Source organism: Pseudonaja textilis, chromosome 2 (assembly GCF_049901715.1).
Source record: "Pseudonaja textilis isolate UNSWEBS1 chromosome 2, rPseTex1.2, whole genome shotgun sequence".
Taxonomy (NCBI): Eukaryota; Metazoa; Chordata; class Lepidosauria; order Squamata; family Elapidae; genus Pseudonaja; species Pseudonaja textilis.
In genome coordinates, this window is record NC_141991.1 from 189,391,498 (window position 1) to 189,413,153 (window position 21,656).

Genomic DNA, 21,656 nt, shown 5'->3' on the forward strand with positions numbered 1-21,656 from the left:
TCCCACCAGGACGATAGGGGAGAAAAAGGGGAATGAAAAAAACAAAAACGAAGGAGGGTAAAAAACCGAGAGCGATGAGGACGACGAAGACATGAACTTCCTCCGGGCAGCTGCCCTTTTCCCTGAAGCGGCAGCTGAGGGGAGCGCGCGCCCCAGTGCCAAGGAGACCGTTGAAGCACCGGAAATAGCGCGAGGCGCACGAGAGGCGACTCGCGCCACCGGCCCCTTCTCTTTCCCCGCCTGAGGGAAGCCGCGCGCCCCGCTTTTCTCGGGAGTCCCGCGTAGGAACCCCCATTCCCCGGCCTTGCGGGAAACCGCTAGCGGATGAGGAGACGCGTGTAACGGGAAAAGGGAGGAGGAGGCGGGGAACGAAACCGCCGCCGCCGCCGCCGCCGTCCCTTTCCCTCAGCACAATGGCATCTCCGGCTGCTTCCTTTCCCCTCAGACGGCGGTAAAGAAAACCCTCTCGACCGAAGAGGAGCCGTAGCAGCGGGCCGGCAGTTCAAGCTGCAAGCAACTTACACCTGAGAGGCCGGGGGGGGGCACAGAGGGAGTGTCTGTCGCGGCTGCCTCACCTGTTTGCCCCGGTAGAAAAGGCGCTGCCGTTCAGGGCTTACACGGAAGCTTTCCTGGATTTTTTCGCGCAGACTTTCGATCTTGGTCAGCCGGCTGAGGTCGTCGATAGTCCGCGTCTGGGCACCATCGATAGTCCGTACCTGGATCCACATGGCGCGCTCCCGAAGGAGGGGGAAAAATTAAAAAAAAAAAAAAGCAGAAGGGAGGTTCCTGCCTCCGGATTTTTCCACTTGGCGATGCGGGGGTTGCGATGAGGAGCTGCTGCCTGAATCTCGAGGACCGCCGCGGCGCGAGCCGCTTCTGTTACCGGCCGGCCTTCCTTCTTTTTCCCCGACCCGCCAGCAGGCTCGACTCCTCCTAGGTTCGTCCGCCGATCCCTTTCAAGCCACCCACCAGCGGCAACGGCTCTCGCGAGCCACCCTCAGAATGGCGGCAAACCCTGTCAGAGCTTAGTTGGGTGCTGCCGGCTCGGCTAAGCTTAACGGGCGCCGGCGGAAGCCATGTCCTAACCCCGAGGACTGTTTACCAAAGCGCCGCTGCTCTCACATGGAGGTCACGGCGCCAACGCTGATCTCGCGAGACGAGCCCAGACCACCACAACCCGCCGCCATCCACGCGCGCCCCCACCCCTCGACACGACCTTAAAGAGACAATAACCGCGGGCGGGGAAGGGAGGCGTGGAGGGGGTGTTTCACGTGCTCAAATCCCTCTTCGCGCCTCTCCGAGCACGCCCGGCCTAGCGCCACGCCCCTTTGCGCGCGACACCTCGAGGCGCCAGATCTGAGGACCGTTGCCTGATGTTCGTGGCAGAAGTGGGAGGTTGCGTAACTCCGCTGTCTGGCCGTCGTTGCAACCAATTGCGATTGCAGTCTAGTAAACGTCCTTACCTCTAAGTAGGCATTACTTGGGGGAGAAGCGGCGCTGAATTCAGTGAGATGCTCTTCATCCCTTGTTTATCTTTCTTGGAGTGGCGATGCATTAAACGCACGCGTGTACACACATACACACAGGTTACGTCGGTGTACTCACATGTGTATCAGATCGGTGTACGGAGACACCACAAAGGCCACAATTAACATTTACTGTTCATGGCATAAAAAACTCAAATCGTCCGGGTTTTGCACTGAATAACACCAGAATCTGCGTTATGTTACAGATGACGTTCGTGTCCACAGATCCGTACTTCGTAGCACAGGATGTATCTGAAATGCGTCCTGTTAATTTTGTATTAATTCACTTTATATATTGCACACTCGAATCTGTGGGTCGCTATTGTCTGCAATATATAATGACTAGGTTCACACGAATCTCTTGCAATTTGCATTTGAATCTTCTTACTGACAGCCCTGCAAAAAATGGCCTCCACAGGCAGCGCCTTATAAAATGCGTTGTAGAAAATACCATTCTGTGTAAATTCATTATTTAAAAAAAATCCATTACTTCCTAGAATTGAATATCACGATATTTGGAATTCAGTATAGGAATAGATCTCCATGTCTGCAGATTACACTTTAAAAGCCACAGATTAGGCAAACAGGTTTTCTTTTGTTGTTATTCCTTTTTACTAGTTTCTTTTCATGATCCAGAGCTAAGATCCTGTCATTATTAACACAAAAAAAGAAATTCCACTCCCTCTTCCAAAATCAGCATAACTAAATACTGCTTTGAACACTCTGACCTCTAATCCAGGACTCCCCACTTCTCAAGCTGGCCAGAGCTAAGATTTCCTATATAAATTATCTTGATCAGCTACTGCCAGCTCACACCCAATCAAAGTGTGAAAGAAAGGGTGAAAGGTGCATCAATTCACATAACTGATTGTGTGCTTTTGACTGAACTGCATTTACCTTTTTTTTTCATCTTGGAGTGATTATTTTGGAGCTTTCTGAATCTTTTTTTTTAAACTTATCACTGAATAATTTGCTGATTTCAGAAATCTTTGCCATCTCATTGCTCACAACAATTTTTGAATCAAGGTACGTGAAATCTGCTAACTTAAACTATGTGTAAAAAATCTGGGTCCCATTACTTTGGAACTCCTGAAACTCCATGATATTCAGACCAGTTTTATTTGTAAAGTTATGATCATTGCAGTGTCTCTGCAATCATATCACAATTTCCAGTGTTCTTGCCAACTTCCTACAAGCAAAGTCAATGGGGAAGCCAGCAGAAAGTTGTTCCTGCTCCCACTGCTTTTTTGTCAACCCATGGTCATTCTGTTTCTCTGTTTAGGTAAAGACAAAATTGACTTATTATTGAAATTCCTTTGCCCCTCTAGTTATCTTCCTATTTATGTATATCTGTACTCTTAGATGATCATGGGACCATCCAACATTGGGGCAGGGGGGGGAATGGGTCAGCCTTAAATGTAATAGACATTCTGTACTTTCTCTCAAAGGATGCTCCAACAGATTACAGGATTGTGTTTTCATTCATAAAGCTAAAAAGAACTGATCCTAATACACATCTTTGGGAAAGCCTACTTAGCACCATTTTCTATTTGTTCCTGCGGCCCTCTATTTCCAATGCATTATCAGTTGCAAATCCATGTGAATAACTGATCTCTTTTTCTATTGAAGTTAATTTTCCTAGAATCCTCTGGTAAGGTCATGGTCAAAAGCTATACAATATCTATCAGAACAGTCTATGTACATGCCTATTGAGATGTGCCAGTAAAAACCCCTTCTATTTTTGTAGAAGGCACTTTGGCTTTTTATCTAACCAAGTTACTTTCTGCAGGACAGACATTTTCTGACCTTTATTTCCCTTTGTTTTCCCTCCAATCTTTTATTTAAATGATACTTAGATTGGTCATTTTCTGGTGTCCAGGGACTGATCATTGAAATCAGAGAGAAAAGGCATTATTTATTACAATCTGCTACATCCCATCGTAAGTCTTTCAATATAGTATTGTTAATTAAAAAGTTATGATGTTGTATTTGATTATAGTTGTTTGGTTTTTTTCAATTTTCCCCCTGAAAAAGCCTGTTCAGTTATGGGCATCTGCCTTGCCTCCTCTACAATGAATTTATGCAGCTTGTCATCTTGAAATAGTAGGAACCTAAACCAAAATCAGACACACCTTTGTCCTTGACAGTCTTATACAGATTGCTAATAAATGTATGCAGGATACTTTTTCTCTTTCAGGCGTATCAAGGATTAGAAATAGAATTATTTCTAATCCTTTGAATTAAATCTGTCATTATTTTTCTATGAACATTTCAGACAAATCCTAAATTAAGTTGAAGGTGATATCAATCTCCCATTATTTTCAGTTGAGTATTACTATTTCATCTATGTTAAGATTTGGTAGAAAACCTCATTTCAAAGCAGTAGAGCATTTCCAAAGCCTCCAACTTGATAAAAAATCCTTCGAAAGCAGTGAAGCATTTCTCTTGAATCTTCACTTCTAACAAAATCTATAGTTCATCTTTTATTTCTACAGAAACTTCTTTTTACTTCAGTCATTCAACTAATTTTAATACATCAGATAATACAGTACATGACTTTTAGGAAATAACTTTTTTCTTTTAACTCTCAGGATTTATATTGGATGTGTTCAGCTGTTATATCATTATCTAGTTTTAACAAGATGTCAGCAAGCAGAAATATTCAGCAGTGAGCCTCAAGCTTTGTAATTGTTTAATTTGTTCTTTCCTGTATCTGATGGTTGTATTTTGACTTCTTTTTTAATAATTGCCTATATTAAATTGCCTATATTAAATTGCCTATATACTTGTTGTTTCATTTGTTATATGTTGCTTAGAATTGCTTGGTGTAAGATAGGCAGTTATATAAACTAATTTATCCTCTTTCTCTACTCCTACTACTCCTATTTGCAGAAGAGGTAGTCCGACCTCACAACTGGCTTAAATGACAAAAGCTCAAAAATTGCCTTTTAAGTTTACCTGATATCAGTAATTATATCATTAGCTGTCCATAGTTGCTTTGGAGGTGGGTACCTAAACAAAATAAATAGTGATCATTGTTTTAAGAATGATCATTCTTCAATTGCTCACATTCACTCATGCCTTAGTCTCTCCAATTTGGGTTACTTCAGCATGCTCTTCATGGGGCTGCCCTTGGAGGCCATCCAGAAGCTGCAGCTGATCCAGAATACAGTGTCATGTGCAATTTTGCGTACCCCACAGTTGACCTGAGAAACACCCCTGCTACTGGCTCCCAATTGCTTCCGGAGTGCAATTTAAGATGCTGGCTTCACCTTTAAAGCCCTACATGACGCAAAGTCAGGCTACTTGTGGGACAGCCTTTCTCTAAGGGTATCAGGCCACCCCACTAGTTTAGATAAGGTAAGTCTACTCCTGCTCCACTTCCTTAAATTTTGCTGTGTGATGTGATCTCAGATGTGTTTTCTTGGGAGCTGCCCCAGCATTTTGGAATAGTCTACCATATGAGTTTGAGGGATCCCTAAACTCTTAGCCTTACTGAAGATTGTGAAGATCTGGCTCTTCTTCTAAGCACTGGCTATATTGGGTTGAGTCAGGAACTAGTGCCTGGTGGGAACACTGGTTTTGTTTTTATTCCTGTCTTTATTGTTGTGTTTTTCAAGTTGTGAGCTATCTATGATCATTGTATGAGATAGGTGGTCACATGAATTCTGCAATTTAATAAATAAATCGAATAATATCAAGGAAATTGCATGTATTTTTAAAATGAGTATTTTACAGGAAAATGCTTTGAGATAAGAACTCAATCAGCTTGGAAACCTCATCTCTTCAAGTTTACTTTGCAAGCATTCAAGAATTAACAATAAACAGGCATTTTAGCATTAATGATGATAAAGTAATGCAAAGAGAGGATAAAGGTACCAATGATGCCTATCCATTAGGTGCCAATGATATCTATCCTGTGCCTTTTATCCATTGACTGAACTACTTTTTTATTACATAGGACCAAATTATCTGAGGCACCATCTCGCCCCAATGTGACTGGCTTGCCCCACTTACACTTGACGGAAAGGGCCTTCTTCGGATCCCATCAGCTGAGGAATTTTGACTGACGATGGTCAAGAGAAGAGCTTTCTGTGTCATGGCCCCTGCCCCCTAGAACATTTTACCTCCTGAACTGAGATCTGTCACCACCCTTTTAGCCTTCAGAGTGTATGTAATATGGACTATATTCTGAATTCATGTGCAGAATTTTTACTAGTTAGGCACTTCCCACTTCTTTGTTAGGGAACCTTGTCTGTTTATGCTAACCCTAAATCGATTTCCATCCCTAATCATAACACTAACTAAATTTGCATCCATAACCCTAACCCCTAACCTTAAACCTAGTGGATTTCCATCTGAAACCATAACCCCAAATGTATTTCTATCTCTAACCCTAACTCCAATTTTACCTGGAATAGGATTTTCCAGTGCATTTTGCTTTTGCAAACATAATCTGAAGAGAAAACTGTCACCCTCCCACTTCTTATAGAGACTCTGTGGATCTAATCCTTCACTTGTTTAGGGAAGCCTAATCCAAACTTTAATCCCAGCTTCAATTTTAAATCATATTCCCATGCATTTTCTTGTGGTCCAAATCTAAGTCTGAATGGAAAGCAGTCACTCTCACTTTTGTTAAAGAGTATCTGCAAATTGATTTCTGAGTTTTTCAGATGTAACTTGAAAGATTCTTAACTCACTCTAACTCCAATTTTCACTAATAGGATTTTTCCATGCATATTACAGTGGTCTGTACTGTGGACAGTATGGAAAGATGTCAGACTCCCTTTCTTTAAATTTGAATTGAATCTGAATCTAATCTGGTTTTCTGCCCTGTTTTCAAAGAAGCATAATCCTAATGCTAACCCTAACCCTAGTTCCAAATTTCACTGTGAATAGGATCTTCCCTTGCATTTTACCCTCACTTTTCTTAGAAGGGGTCTGCAAAGGGAAGCTCTTGCAATAGTAAGAGTTTTACTGGTTTTGCAGCTGTACTTCTGCAATGCACTTTACATGGGGCTGCTCTTAACACATAAATTGTAACTATTCCAAAATGCAACTGCTGGTCTACTAATAGGAGGAAGCCAGAACTTGCTGTTTCTGTTAGAAATAGAACTCCAGGCCAAATTCAAGATATTAACTTTAAAAGCTCTACATGGCTTAGAAAAAGTTTATCTGTACTGTAGATACTCATCCCACATGAGGTTAAGTGGGTGGGGCTTCAGAGATGCACCTTCTCAAATGACAATTCCCACATTACAAAACACCTTCCTCCATAAGTTAAGAAAAGCTCAAGCTCATCTTGAATTTACACAACTCTTGATTATTCTGACATAAGTTTTGGTTAGATGGTGAATCTCAAGTATCTCTTCATTTTTATAATTGTATTTCAGATGTAGCACTGGTAAACTGCCTTTGGGAAACACAGCATACAACTCTAGTTGGGTTTGAGTTATTCAAAAACATGCAGCCATATGTCCAAGAAACAGTCCTTGATAGGTTTGGAATTTGTCCTGTCAAAGCATAGTACACATGTCTGACAGTATCCCACATGGTGTCAATCCATCTTGATCATAAAAGGAAGCAACAAATAATGCTCCTCTGTTCCTCATACGTAATTTTTGATCAGCCAAAAGGACCCATCCACATGTCTAGGAGAGAAGTCTTGAAGTACTAGAAATATGTCTTGTCTACAATAGGATTTATTTTTAGGTTAGGCTCTTCATGTTTTTAAACATAATACTCAAGACTTTTCTACTATTCTATATCCATTTTATTTCAAACAAAATCCAACTCCATTAAATTCAAACCTTGTTTAAATGTGACTCTAATTTCTACTGCAAGATTTCACTAATGGTACAAATAAATTAAAGGACTGTTAGAGCTAATCTAAACAAAATTGCAAAATAATGTTTTTCAGTGGATTCAGAATGCCAAATGCATGTGAAAACAGATGGAAAAGATTGTTTGGTGTTTTGCCACTCAAGATTACATTTCAGAAGTGACTGGATTACTTATACAATTGATCTCAAAGATATTTGACTAACAGGGCTTCTACTGGTATGTACATATGCACGTATGTGCATATAGTCATTCCATAATTCCACTCTGAGCTATGTATATTCCCCTATGTTTGTGTATGTCTATACATCTCTAGTAGTAAGCTATTAACATTATCTCTCTCTCTCTGTGTGTGTGTATTTACAACTCAATGTACAAAATACAGGTAGTTCTTGGGTTAAGACAGCAATTTCGGCTGGGACTGCTTTCACTAATGTATATGGTCATAAAATGCAGCATCACATGACTCCATTACTTAGTGGCAGCAATCCAGGCTCTCAGGGTTACCACAGTGATCCCAAGGCATGCAAATCATTAAGTGGAAAATGGCAGGAATCGCAGGCAAAAACACAGGGAGATGTGGGAAGCCCAGGGAAAACTGATGTAGGCAACACATGAGTTGGGGAAAGGGGTGTTGTGGAGTGGCAGCCAAGGAAGGGCAGTGCAAAGTGTGAGTGCAGGGAAGCCAAGGAAAGGAGAATGCAGCAGTGTGAGGAGATCAAGGGGAGGAGGGTGAGGGCAAGCACAGAGAAGCCAAGGAAAGGAAAGCATGATTTGTAGGCCAGCAGAGAAGACTTACCAGAGCAACTTGTGTACTTCCCTGCTGGCTTCCCCATTGATTTTATTTGTGGGAAGCTGGCACAAATGGCGATCAAGTGATTGGGAGATGCTTTAACTCAGAAGTGGAAGCTGGTTGTCAAATGCCTGAATCACAATCACATGACTGTGGGGGTCCTGGGACAACTGGCACTTAAAGAATCAGTCGTAAGTACAACTCTTTCAGCATCAATTAGCCTTGAATGGTCACTGAATTAGTGGTCAGTTAGTTAGCGAGGACTACCTGTAACAGTGTCCATTCCTTCTTGGTAAATTCCTGAACGATAGGTTCAGAATGAATTGCAGATAATCTGCCTTCTCTGTTCCTCCTCAACATTTCAAATGTTATTCTAGAATATCAGAACGTTATTTGCTTTCAATTTAAGACACTTAATATACCATTTTCACAATGACCCCATAATAAGTTACAATGTAAATTAAAACAGTAAAGTATTTGTTAGTCTTACATTCTCACAAATTTTGTTGACAGGACAATGAATAAGAAATATAGTATTGTACACACAAAATATGAATTCATATTAAACACACACATACATTTCAAATAAAAAGCCTTCGATCCCAGCAACTAGTCAGTTTTTTATTCCAAATGCATTCAATTGCATTCTTAAATTATGAACGCAGAAACATGAGCCATGTAGTATTTACATGGCACTGAGAGCTCCCTGGAGTAGCGCAAATGAACCGTCCCTGTTGATACAAACGGCGGCAGTCACAGACCGGAAATAACTGATGAGAAACGAATTAATTTTTTTTAAAAAAACCCTCAAACCCCCATCTTTCTTTCTTTCTTTCTTTCAAAAGAATTAATCTCCGCGTTTGCCATTCAAGCAGAAGTTACCTAATGCTTCAAATCGATAGAGTCCTATAACCGGGGTCTTCTATTCCGTGGCTGTTTTCAAAGCCGCGCCTGAATCACAAAAGGGGGTGCAGTTAGTGGCACGGAAGATTCACGAAATGCAGGTAGAAGAGCAACGCAACTCCGTCCTTTTCTAACGTTTCCAATGGATCTTAACACGAGCATTATGATTTCACTTGAAATCACATCTGCAGCAGCTCTTCACACTGGGCCCAACGGTCAGGTTTCCATCCTTCTCGGTTACCAGCCACCAACGTCTTTAGCCGGGCGGCGGCCCGGCCTTCTCTCGCTCTCTCGTCACTCCCTGATGATGTCACTCTCCAGCAGGTGTCCAATACAAAACGCGCAGTCAACGCCACTGGCGAGTTTGCCGCTACTGCGCTTGCGCAGACGGTGGAGGTTGGGTTCTCCCACTACTTCTCTCTGTCTCTTGGCTGGGGGGGAGGGGACTGCTCAGGTCTGGCAGCGCCCCCCATTAACTGACAGCACGCCGGCTTCGTCTGCGCGTCCCTCAGCCGAGGCAGCTGGGCTGGAGAGAAGCGTCGTTCGGGCCCGGGTGCAGAGCAAGGAAGGGAACACAGGCCTCCCTACCGGTCGGGTCGCCTCTCGGTCCGGAGGGGAGAGAGAGGCAATGAGCCCGGGGAGGCCCCCGGCAGCCGCTCCTTCCACTTAGGCAGGTATTCCGCGTCGGCTCTGCCTCACGCCCCTTTCGGTCCTGCAGCGCACGGACTGAGGAGTCCCGGGCAACCCTTTTCTGAGGGAACTCTCAGCGGGCTTTCAGAAGCCGTTTCTTCCGACCCGGGCGAGTTTAGAGGGGCTCTCACCTGCCGCCACAGGTTACGGCTCTTCACGGCGAGAGGCCTCGGCCGCCTCATCTCGGGGGGCAGGCAAAGCGCGCAAAGCGGCGGCGGAGGGGCCGCCGAAGCTGCACCTTGTTTTTTTGACCGAGGCCGGCCTAACCAGAAGAGGCAGGCGGGAACTGTCTAGGCCGGCTGAAGCGGCGCCGACTTCTTCCAAGTTCTTGGATGCCGGGACCGCTTTCCACGGGCGCCGATATACTCAGCTGCGGCGGGGCATGAATCCGGCGCAGCCCGAAGAAGAGGAGGAGGAGGAGGAGGAGGGCGACGGCAGTGAAGAAGAAGAAGAAGAAGAAGGCGACATGGAGATGCCGCCGGAGAAGGAGGAGGAGGAGGTGGCGGTGGCTGCCACGACGGCCGTAGCTCAGGAGCGCGGAACGGAGGCATTAACGGACCCGGCGCTCACCGGCTGCCTCCCGACAGGAGACAAGCTAGAAGGAGGGAGCGCTGGCGGCCACCCCGATTGGGAGCAAAGCCTGAACCCGGAATTGCAACAGGGTTATCGGATCCTGAGCGAGTTTCTCTTAGAAAAGCACCGGCCTCTGACGGCTCCTTTCTTAAGATCTTGGGAAAACCAAAAAACTGAACGCGGCCAAACGGGCGCTGCCGACTTTTCCACGGAAGAAAATAGTGGCTGTCTTCTGCCTTGCCCCAAATCTCAGCAATTATCCGGGATGTGGCTTTTGAAAATGGAAGAAAAATTTACTTCTGGCCAGTACAGAGGAATCACTGATTTTGTGGCCGATTTCCGATTGATGTTGGAGACCTGCTATCGGCTTCATGGGGTAGATCACTGGCTCTCCAAACAAGCCCAGAAGTTGGAGATGATGCTTGAACAGAAACTGGCTCTGCTTTCTCGGTAGGTGTAATATATCAGCCGTATAGGAATACTAAGGAAGAAAGTTTACATAGAGCGGAAGGAATTCTTTTGTGAAATATAGGCTGTGAGAGTGTGAGTCCTACACAAACTAACTGTAGATTAAAACAACAACTGGATACATACCATCTATTTTTCTTCTTTTTGAGGTTACAGTTCTGTTAAGTAAGTAATAAGCCCCACTAAACTAATAAGATCTTGGTCATGAATATAGAGTTTGTTGTACTGCACAGCTGATGATCATTTATGACAAAGTTTAGAAGTGGGGTAAAGTGATGTAGTTATGGCCTGGTTTTATATAAAACTGACTCATAAAGTGACTTGCTTTGAATTTAGTGTGAAATGCAAACTATGCCACCAGAATTTGGCCTTATACTTATGAATTCATTGTTCTGAATTTCTGCAAGATTTTTTTTTTGCTGATAGTGGCTAAATGTCCATAAAAAGAATGTTTATAATTTATAGTGAGCATCACCACAAAATGCCTGTGTATTTTCTCTTTGTGCATTCTATCTTCTTAATGTTGTAGTTCGAGAAATAATTATTATTATAAGATGCTTTGGTCAGAAAATGTATTATATAATATCACAACTTTTATAACATAATATATACCAGGAAAAAGCTTCCCATGGGCTAGGAAAGGAATCTCCCTTGTACATTTGACCCAACTAGTCTTATTTTGCCTATACTCTTACACAGTTTTAGCTGCCAAATTGAGTGAAGTCAGAGTCTAATCCAAGACTTTATATGAAACAGATACTATATATTGCTAATGAGCTATACAGTATTTCATTTCTTCATTTGGAAAACTTGGTAAAGATTCTTGATGGAGGTCAGCAAAAATGAAGTATAAGGAAAATCTAGAATTTTCTTTGTTCATTAGCATCTTTGAATATTTTTTTTACCAGTTAGCATACTGTTTTACAGTATTTGAATTTTGCGCTGCATACATACTCTTAAAACTAAATGGCTTTTTCCTGAACTACAGCTTTTGTGTGCAGTTACCTATTTAAGTAAAGACTTGACAGCATCAGAAGAAATCTATATTTCTAATTGTTCTGATTGATTAGTGTTAAGTCACAGGAATAGATCTAAATTTGAAAAATTGGTTTATCAGATCAACCCCTTTCTTCTCAATGGACCAACATGGGCTCGATAGTACATTTTTACTCTGCCTTAAATTCTGAATCCGAAATAGTTCAGGTTCTGAGTTAGTGACTGATACAGGTAATGGCTTGAGTGAAGCAAGATAGTTTGAAAATGAAAGAGGGGTATTCTTGATCAGTGAAAACTCATATTGAAGAACATGAACATAACTTCTATGTGCATGCCTACTTTTCATCTACTGAAAATAACTATGCGTTGAAAAGATGATGTTTAATTACTGGATGAGCTGGTTGGATGCAGATACCAAATATATAAAGTCAGTGTTTAGCTACACTAGCTCATTAATACCCTTTTTTCCCAGCAGTGCTTGAAATTCCAGTCACTGCTGATATATAATTAATTTGGTCATAACTTTCTAGCAAATATAATGTTTTCTTTTGTTTTTATAATGAAACACTTTATTATTTCCTCTGACCAGAAACCAAAGATACTGGTTTTGTGCTACAATATAAAAACAAGTATCTTCAGTGAATATATCTGACAAATGATGTTCAAAATATGTCCTAAAATGCTAAAAGATGAGCTTCAGTAGTTTGGATAGATTAAAGTTCACAAACACAAGATGTGGGGGGTGGGGTGGGCATGCATGCGCGTGCGTGTGTGTGTATTCCCTAATTTTGTTTATAAGCAGATGTTTACATTTTAAATCTGGCAAGTGTGACAATAGCTATTCTTACAACTTTGAAGTTGCAAGGATAAATGAATATTATCTCCATAGCTGAACACTCAATTACATCCCAGTAATTGCTGATGAAGCAATTAATAAGGACTCAGTTTAACATCATAGTTTAGTAAATGAGAAAAGGACGATGAAACTGAGATTTGTCTCTTTGTTTTAGGCCAGGGAAATTATGGCCATCAAATATTGTTCAATTAGAACTGAAAGGTGGAGTATAGATGTTTAATAAAACAGTGAAGAATTAACTATGTAAATGTTATCTATGAAGTTAGGACTTGAATCTAATCTTGCATACTTCAAATGAAGGAGCTCTTGCTATTCAAGAAAGTTTTGATCAATGGAGAATTTCATTGATGGAATGAAAAATTAAGCCATTTTTGTTTCCCTGCCTTATCCCATTTGTTTCAGAAAGCAGGAGACCATGCTAGATTTGGTTTGTTTACCAAGGTGTCCAAGATTACTCTCATATTATCTTTAATTTGTCTCTGGCAGAAATCCATTTTGATCAGGATGAATAAAATTATTTAGATATTTTTTAAGTCTTTCTGCCAATATTGAAGCAAAGATTTTATAATCTGCATTTAGTAGAGAAAATGCATTTAGTAGAGTAACTGGAGACTCTGAGTTCTAGTCTCCCCTTAGACACAAATCCAGCTAAGTGACCTGGGCTAGTCACTTCCTCTCAGTCCTAGAACAGGGTTATGGTAAACCACTTCTGAAAAACTTGCCAAGGTGACTATAGGGACTTGTCCAGACAGTCTCCAAGAATTGAACACAATTGAACAGAAATAGCAGCCTAGGAGGGAAAATTTAAGCAGATACTGTGTGGAAAAGCCTGAACAGACCAGGAACAATATTTTTTTCAACATTTACCCTTTTTAGATAAAACTTTATCCAGTTAGAAGAGGTTTTCGATTTCAGATTATTAAGAACCTAGTTGCAACCATCAGGTAATGTTATAATTTGTTATCTCACTCTGTGGCAGAGAGATTAAGGATATCACTTGATTTGACAAAATAATCAGTTTTATGAAAATATTATTCTGAAGAAGGAATTTAGTTAGCAACATTTAAGGCAATAAAACACTTTCTCTCAAATTTTTCTCTCTATATGATCCAAACTTTAGTAGGTAATATGTAAGTTGTTTATTGAGATGTTTGTTGCTTTCTGCTTTTCTAAAATAAATTATTTTTTATATCTAAAGAAAAGAAAGGACACTATTTCTTTAAAAGAGATTTTCTTATATTAAAAGCTTCTTCACATGGAGGGATGCATGGTTGCATAGCTATGTTGTATGGACACATTTTTCACAAATCATTTTTGTTTTTCTGAACTTTGAGTAGGAAATCCAAACATTTTCCCCCTTGACTTAGAACATAACAGATCCTTAGCAGACAAGTCCAAAACTCCCCAGTTGGACAACTAATAAATGCAATCTGCTGTAGTTCTAATTTTTCCTGGGTTTGCCAGTAGATTATGTATTAAAAGGTAAAAAATTTCCCCTGTCCAATTGTGTCTGACTCTAGGGGATTGTGCTCATTTCCATTTCTTAGCCAAGAAAGCCAGTGTTGTCTGAAGATACTTTCAGCATGACTATATGCCAAGATGCATGGAACATTGTTACCTTCCCACAGAAGTGGTACATATTTATCTACTCACATTTGCATGATTTTGAACTGCTAGATGGGCAGAAGCTGGAGCAAGTATCAGGGGCTCGGCCCTGTCACACAGAGTTCAGGTCTCAAACCCAGGCTGTTAGCTTTCCAAATGACAAACTCAACTTCTTTAACTACTGAGCCATCAACTGTAATCAGTTATGGATCATGTTTTTGAGTTACTGGTTGTTTGGCCATCATTTCTTCCCATTTTTATGAAAGTAAAATTTATTCAAAATAGTAATCTAAGCCTATGCATTGGTGTTTCTCAACTTGGCAGATTGAAGAGGCGTGGACATCAATTCCTATAATTCCCCAGCCAGCCAGTCTCTCGTGCCCCTTTCATTTCTGGACTATACAAAGTCACTTTACAGTTGAGTGTAGACCACATGGAAACTTCAGATAATGCACAATGGAGCTGCCTAATAAATAATCAGACCCCATTACACCATTATTATTTGAGATGCAGTGGCTATCAGTATGTTTCTGGGTGCAGTTCTAAATGTTTTTTTTATCTATAAAGATCTCTATGCTTGGTGTCTGGGTATCTCTGAAATTACCTATTCCAGATAGAATCTTCCTACTTAATGCATGCAGAGAGTATGTTGCATACCCTCAGTGTGTGGAGGACCTTTTCATATTTTTCTTTTTCAAAATTATAGTATTATCTTTTTAACCTAGTGAGATGTCTAAAGGATCTATTGCTTTTTAACCATGAGGAAGACAGCACTGTCATTTTGTTAATGCTTAAAGAAGGAATCAATTTGTTTTTAATTTTAGATAAATAACTGTAAATGATTATAAATGGGTTCCCTTAATATTTTAACATACCAGAAGGTCTCAATCCTTGCCTTTCTTGGCACTAAATATGTATTCATAAATTTATCATTGGCAGATTGAGGCTATCTAAGGCTATGATTCTGAGCTAACTCCCAACTTCTGCCTTCAGTTGCCTCTTTCTCTCTGATGTGACATGGGAGAAGCCCTTCACTACATACTTATTTTAGTAATTATAGTGCCACATCATTACAGATAATGTGTTGAAATCCCCTTCCATTAGAACATATGTGGAAAGTACATGAAAGTGACTATTCTGTGTCGGTGCTCTTATCCTGTAGAATAGTTTGTCCCACAGGAAGAAGTGGCCATTCTTAATCCTTACATTCAAAGATAAGAAAAAGCTGTTAGGGAAAAAATAAATAGACGAGAGGTACAGGTGGCTGCATGCATGCTGCATGGCATGAATATCTTTGAAGATAAAGATTAGACGGTGCCTGATGCTGTTTTGTGAATTAAATCATTTTTGCAATGCCGAGCCAGGACTTTTCTCTCACACCCAACTCTCCCTAGTTATGAAGTTACCATTTCCCTCTAGTTCATTTGTGTGTTCTTTTGTTTTCTCCCTTGTGTTTTCTTCTTTTTCACAGTGCAGGTAACTTAACTTACGACCATTTTCCAGCAACCTTTAAAATTTATGACAATGCTGAATGAAGGGACTTATGACCTATGTCTGGAATTACATCTGCTATAGTCCCCTGTGATCACAATTCTCCTCCATGCTGCATCGAGACCCCAGGATGGGTTGACTCCTTCCTATGATGTCATAGCTGAGTCTGTACTAAGATACAAAAGCCAGCCCCCAGGAGAGACCCCAGCTTTTGACTCAGCTCCTTTCAGCCAATAGCTGTGTCTCTGAAAGCGTTCTGTTAGATAGCAATCACCAGCGATCTTCAGTACTTTTTTCCTCTCTTCAAGCAGCTCCCAGGGATCTGGGCAGCTGCTCTTCCAGAGAGCAGGGCTCTCTCTCTCTCCTCTCTCCTGCAAGTTGGGAGCAGCTTTACAGAGCTATGTGCAGGCAAGCTGGGCAGCGTCTGCAGACCTCCCCCATGCCTGCAGTTTGGAGGGATCGTAAACATGATCGGCAAACTGATAAGAGCTCAAGCCAGCTGATCATGTAGCTGGTTGCTGTGTTTTTCCCTTGCTGACTTCGCTCGGGGCTCTGTATAGCCTAAGGAGCGATTCTTCGATCTTGGAGCCTGTTTTCCTGTAGTCAGTGGCCATCTTGGATTCAAGCCTTCCGCCACGAGGTGAGCGGCCATTTTGAAAGCCCAGGGGCCATTTATACCCTAAGGGGCTTAATAGAAAAATTTCTAAACAGCTTCTTTCCAACTCAAGAGCTTTTATTTTACAAATGGAGCAAGATAAGGCTCTGGCAGAGCTTTCCCCCCCCAGTCTTAAGCCCAATAGGAGAAAAAGATGTAGGCAATGCACCCAATCGGCCCAGAGGGAAGTGGCTGCTAAAATCAAAGCTAAGGCTCTAGCCCCTAAGAAGGCAGCTCAGGCTGAATTGAGGGCAGAGAAGTGCAGACATGCAGCTCTAGAGAAGCAGTTCAACAGAACTATTCAACAGAAGGGAGTGCAACTACAGCATGTTTCAGGTGATACTCGTGGGCCCCAACCAAGCCCTCCCAGGGGAGGAGAAGTTATCTATGAGCCTTTCCATCCTCCATCCTGGTCACCTGAGGCTCTTGCTGTACAGTCAGATCCTCAGGATTTAAGCAGATCTGGGCCTTATTTCCAACAGGCTTCTGGGCCCTATGCTCCTCCCTTCCCTCCAGGCCTCGAACCTCTCCTCAATCTAGGCCCGAAGCCACCTTCACTCCCACAGCAGCGGGCCTTCAACCTTCGGCCTCTACCTTTGAGCATAGACCAAGGGATATCCAAGATGTAGTCTCATCAGCCATTAGGCAGGGATTGGCTGAAGGCTTCAAGCAAATTCTTCAACCTCTGGAAAGAGTTCAGGCCCTTCTCCCTTCTCAATCTATAAGTTCCTCGCCTCATCATCCTGATTTACACAGGCCTCAGGACCTCAGGTTGATGAGGAAGAAAGGCCTTCACCATCTGAACACAGTTACTCCTCTCATTCAGAGTGTGAAGAGGGTGAGATTTTTGACCAAAATCTTTCAGAGGAAGACGATTCTCCCCCAGAGCAGACATCCTCTGCATTGGTCTTCAAACCTACTCTCTTCAGACCATTACTCATCAAGGCCTTGGTCACTGCCAAGCTGTCGCCGGAGGAAGCGGCTCCCGAGCCACAAGGAAATCCCTCTAGCCAAGGGGATTCGCTCTTCTCCAAGCCTGTAGTGCATGCAGAGGTTTTGCCTTCTCCCATTTTGTTCCTGGACATGGTCAAGGAACAGTGCGCTGCTCCTTCGGCAGGTCCTTGCCCATCTTCTCTAGATAAGCCTTTCTACAATGTCAGCGCAGCTCTGGACAATGCCCTGGCAGTGCCTTCTGTTGACATTCCAGTTCTGGCCTCGTTCTCATCTTCTAGCACTCTCACAGAGCCAGAAGATATCCGGAAACCGGATGATAAACGTTCTGAACAGACACTCAAGTGCAATCACCAGGCCGCTGCTTGGGCTGTTCGGCCTTCAACAGCAGCATCCTTCTTCACCAGGGCATCCATACGATGGCTGCGCCAACTCCAGAATAGATTGCCTGCTTCTGACCTTCGGTCTCACCAAGACCTTAATAAGATTATTGCAGTGGTGGAATTCACTGCGGATGCCACTCTCAATTCCACCAAATTTGCATCCAAGGCCATGGCATCTTCTATAGCAGCAAGAAGACTTTTATGGCTCTGAAATTGGCAGGCAGAGTCACACCGAAAATGGAAGCTGGCTTCAGTTCCTTTCGCAGGCGATAAGCTTTTTGGGGTTGCTCTGGAACCTTATGTCATTGAAACCAGAGATAAACATAAAATTCTCTCTTCCTCTGGGAAGAAAGCCGACTATCACTCTGCTCCTTATCGCCCTCCTGCCTTCCGAGTGGAGACCTCATCTCGCTTCCCCCACTCTCACAGGCCATACTCCCAACGCCAAGACCGACGGGCGGAAACATCTGGCAGGCAACAACTTTCTGGTAAACGGCCCTTTGGGGGGGGGGGAGGGGGTCATTCCTTCCATCGCTCTAAGTAATCCCTCGTTCTCCCCACCCATCGGAGGTCGCCTAGCCTTCTTTGCCTCCAAATGGGAGGAGTCAACGATGGACGCCTGGGTGCTCAGCACTATTAGGTCAGGGTTACAATTGGACTTCCTAACAAAATTTTTTTGATCTGTCCTGTGTCTTGGGACATTTCCAGGCAAGCCCTCATGAATCAGGCCATTCAGCACCTTCTTGAAATCAGGGCTATTCAAACTGTTCCCCGTCTCAACGGGGACGTGGGCTTTACTCTCGCCTTTTCATCGTTCCCAAAGCCTCAGGGGGGTGGCGAGCCATCCTTGATCTAAAATTTCTCAACCAATTTGTAAAATACAGGCGATTTAAAATGCAGACTCTGCATTCTATTTTAGAGAGCGTTCAGGAGGGCAACCTCCTCTCTTCCATTGATCTCATGGAGGCTTACCTCCACATCCCAATTTGGCCTCATCATCGCCAGTTTCTCCATTTCTTTGCAACACTTGGGAGCAATCATTGATACCATGTCGTGCCAGGTTTTCCTGTCCCCAGCTCGTGGAAAGAGCCTTGCAGAGATCATCAGCCAGATCCAGCAACATCAAATTGTCCCCCTATCACTGCTGTCCAAACTTATGGGGAAGATGGTTTCCTGTATTGGCATCGTCCCGTGGGCACAGCTCCACTCCCGAGCCCTCCAATGGTTCCTGCTTCCCTACCAATGAGTAGGAACCAGCCACTCATCCATCAAGGTCCCACTCCCGCCACAAATCTGGAGATCTCTCAATTGGTGGCATTCCCCATCTATCTGGAGGGGACTCCTGTTCAGGGACCCAGACAGGCTAGTGATAACCACCGATGCCAGCCTCCTGGGTTGGGGTTCCCATATGCAGGGCCAGATAGCTCAGGGCGTTTGGTCCAGATCGGAACAGACCCTTCCCATAAATTGGCTAGAGCTCAGAGCCATTTTTCTGGCTCTCAAGCATTTCAGGCAATCAGTGACCGGCTCTCATGTTCTAGTCCTTATGGACAACATGGCCGCAAAGGCTCATGTCAGCCGGCAAGGGGGGACAAGGTCTAAAGCCGTCATGAGAGAGGCTCTACGGCTGGGGTTATGGGCAGAGAAACACCTGTTATCGATCTCGGCGGACCACATCACTGGGGTCGACAACTCCCAGGACGATTGGCTCAGCAGGAGCCTAGTCGACCAGGCAGAATGGTCCATTCCTCCGTCTCTATTCAGGGATCTTTCCCTCAAATTCGGAACACTGGAGGTGGATCTTTTCTCCACTCCTCAAAACACCCAAGTCACCAGATTCTTCATCAGGTTTCCTTGCCAGGGAGTGGAGGGGACCAATGCTCTTTGGTGCAGATGGCCCAAGGGTCTCCTCTACGCCTTTCCCCCGCTTCCCATCATTCCGGCAGTAATTCGGAAGATGTTAGAGGAACATGCGGAGCTCCTCCTGGCACCCTATTGGCCAAGGAGGCCCTGGTTTGCAGACCTGGTCGACCTATCGGTGGCTTCTCCTTGGAGGATCCCTGCCCATCTAATCTCCCTTCACCAGGGGGCCCTGCTCCACCCAGAGCCCCAGTGGTTCAAGCTGACCATGTGGCACTTGAGTGGCAGCAGCTAGAGGAGGCTGATCTTCCAGAAGGGGTCATCCTCAGTATCCTGGCTTCTAGCAAACCTTCTACAAGGTGTATCTATGATGCCACCTGGAAGGCCTTTTCCCGATGGTGCCTCAGGGAGGGTCTTTCTCCTGCTTCAGCCCAGTTGCCAGAAGTTCTTAGCTTCCTTCAGCATGGGCTGGAGAAAGGTTTGGCCCCCCAACACCTTATGCAGGCAGGTTGCGGCCCTCTCCTCGGTCCTTTCATGGGGTTCACTTCCTTCCTTATCCCATCACACTTCAGTCAGGAGGTTTTTGAAAGGGGCTTCCAACCTGCCCCCTCTGGTGGTTCACAGGTATCCTTCCTGGGACCTTCATTTGGTCGTTAATGCCCTTACAAAGCCCCCCCTGTGAACCCCTTAGAAGAGTGTCTCTCCGTTTCCTGACTCTGAAAGTAGTGTTCCTTGTTGCCATCACTTCTGCCAGGACGGTTTCCGAGCTTGCTGCTCTTTCCACCAGACAGGACCTTTGTTCCTTTCACGATGATAGGGTTGTTCTTCGTCTGGACCCCTCATTTATTCCAAAGGTTAACATCTGGTTTCACAGGTCCCAGGACATTGTTTTGCCTGACTTCTGTCCTCTCCCGCATCATGACTTAGAGAGGCAGTGGCACACGCTAGACGTAAGAAGGGCTCTTAGAATATACATTAAGCACACTTCCTCCTTCAGGAAGTCGGAAGCCATGTTTGTTTCCTTTTTCCCTTCTCACTTGGGGCACAAGCCCTCTTCTCCTACTGTTAGCAGGTGGGTCAGGTCTTGCATGGAGCAGGCCTACAAAGCTGCGGCCCTTCTGGTTCCTTGAGGTCTGACGGCGCACTCTACCAGAAGCGCGACTACTTCTGCTGCCTGGGCGACCCAAGCATCCTTGGAGGAGATTTGTCATGCGGCCACATGGACATCCCGATATCCTTTCATCAGACACTACCGTCTGGATGCTTTTGCCTCGGTGACTGCAGCCTTCGGCAGATGGGTGCTTCAACGAGTGGTTCCACAGTCGGTGTGATGAGCCAGACGAGGACCCGTCCGTGGACATGCAAGCTTTGGTATGTCCCATCCTGGGCTCTCGATGCAGCATGGAGGACAATGGGCGTTGGTAGAAGTTACCGTGAACGCCCTTTCTATACTGCGAGAGAGCCCAGCCCCTCCCTTGATTCGTCTGGAGAGGGTAAGACATATTTTTGTATTTATTTTGTGCTTTCAGAGACACCTTTCAGTCTGTCAAGTATCTTCACCAAAGCTGGGGTCTCTCCCAGGGGCTGGCTTTTATATCTTAGTACATACTCAGCTATGATGTCATCGGAAGGAGTCAACCCATCCTGGGCTCTCTCGCAGCATAGGTAGAAAGGGCGTTCACGGTAACTTCTGCCAACGCCCATTCTTGCACTTAGCAATTCCCCTGCCTTTATGACTGACTGTGAGGATATTGCAATTGCCCTACCCCTCTTTCCCCTGCATCCAACCCTGCTAAGTCTCTTGGGCCTGCTTTCTACCTCCCTGGGTCCCACACCCACCACATTCTACTTACCTCTTCTGAAGCTCATTTTTCTTGAAAGCGAATCAGCCAAAACACTATGCGGCCTACCTAGAATTGCAGAAACCTCTAAATGGTACCTGCCTCCGGAATAGCATGAGGCGCTTCTGTAATAGGAAGGCCATGTGGAGCATCAGTTGATTCTCTTTCAGAAAGGCAATTTCCAAGGATAGACTTTCCAAAAAAAAGCATCTAGCTGATGCAAT

The 21,656-nt window shown here is 44.0% G+C and overlaps 2 protein-coding genes across 4 annotated transcripts in view; one reads left to right on the forward strand and one right to left on the reverse strand.

Annotated features, from left to right (window-relative positions):
- UHRF2 (ubiquitin like with PHD and ring finger domains 2) overlaps positions 1-5,223 on the reverse strand; it is a 74,837-nt gene extending 69,614 nt beyond the window's left edge. Inside the window, exon 1 of the mRNA XM_026703726.2 lies at positions 576-5,223. Within this exon, the coding sequence (XP_026559511.2) occupies positions 576-728 (153 nt within the window). The 5' untranslated portion in view covers positions 729-5,223. The remainder of the gene's footprint in view (positions 1-575) is intronic.
- A 2,065-nt stretch (positions 5,224-7,288) lies between these two features.
- BRD10 (bromodomain containing 10) overlaps positions 7,289-21,656 on the forward strand; it is a 66,977-nt gene continuing 52,609 nt past the window's right edge. For all 3 annotated transcript variants that reach the window (XM_026703727.2, XM_026703728.2, XM_026703729.2), the window contains exon 1: positions 7,289-10,776. In XM_026703727.2, the coding sequence (XP_026559512.2) occupies positions 10,136-10,776 (641 nt within the window). In that variant the 5' untranslated portion in view covers positions 7,289-10,135. The remainder of the gene's footprint in view (positions 10,777-21,656) is intronic.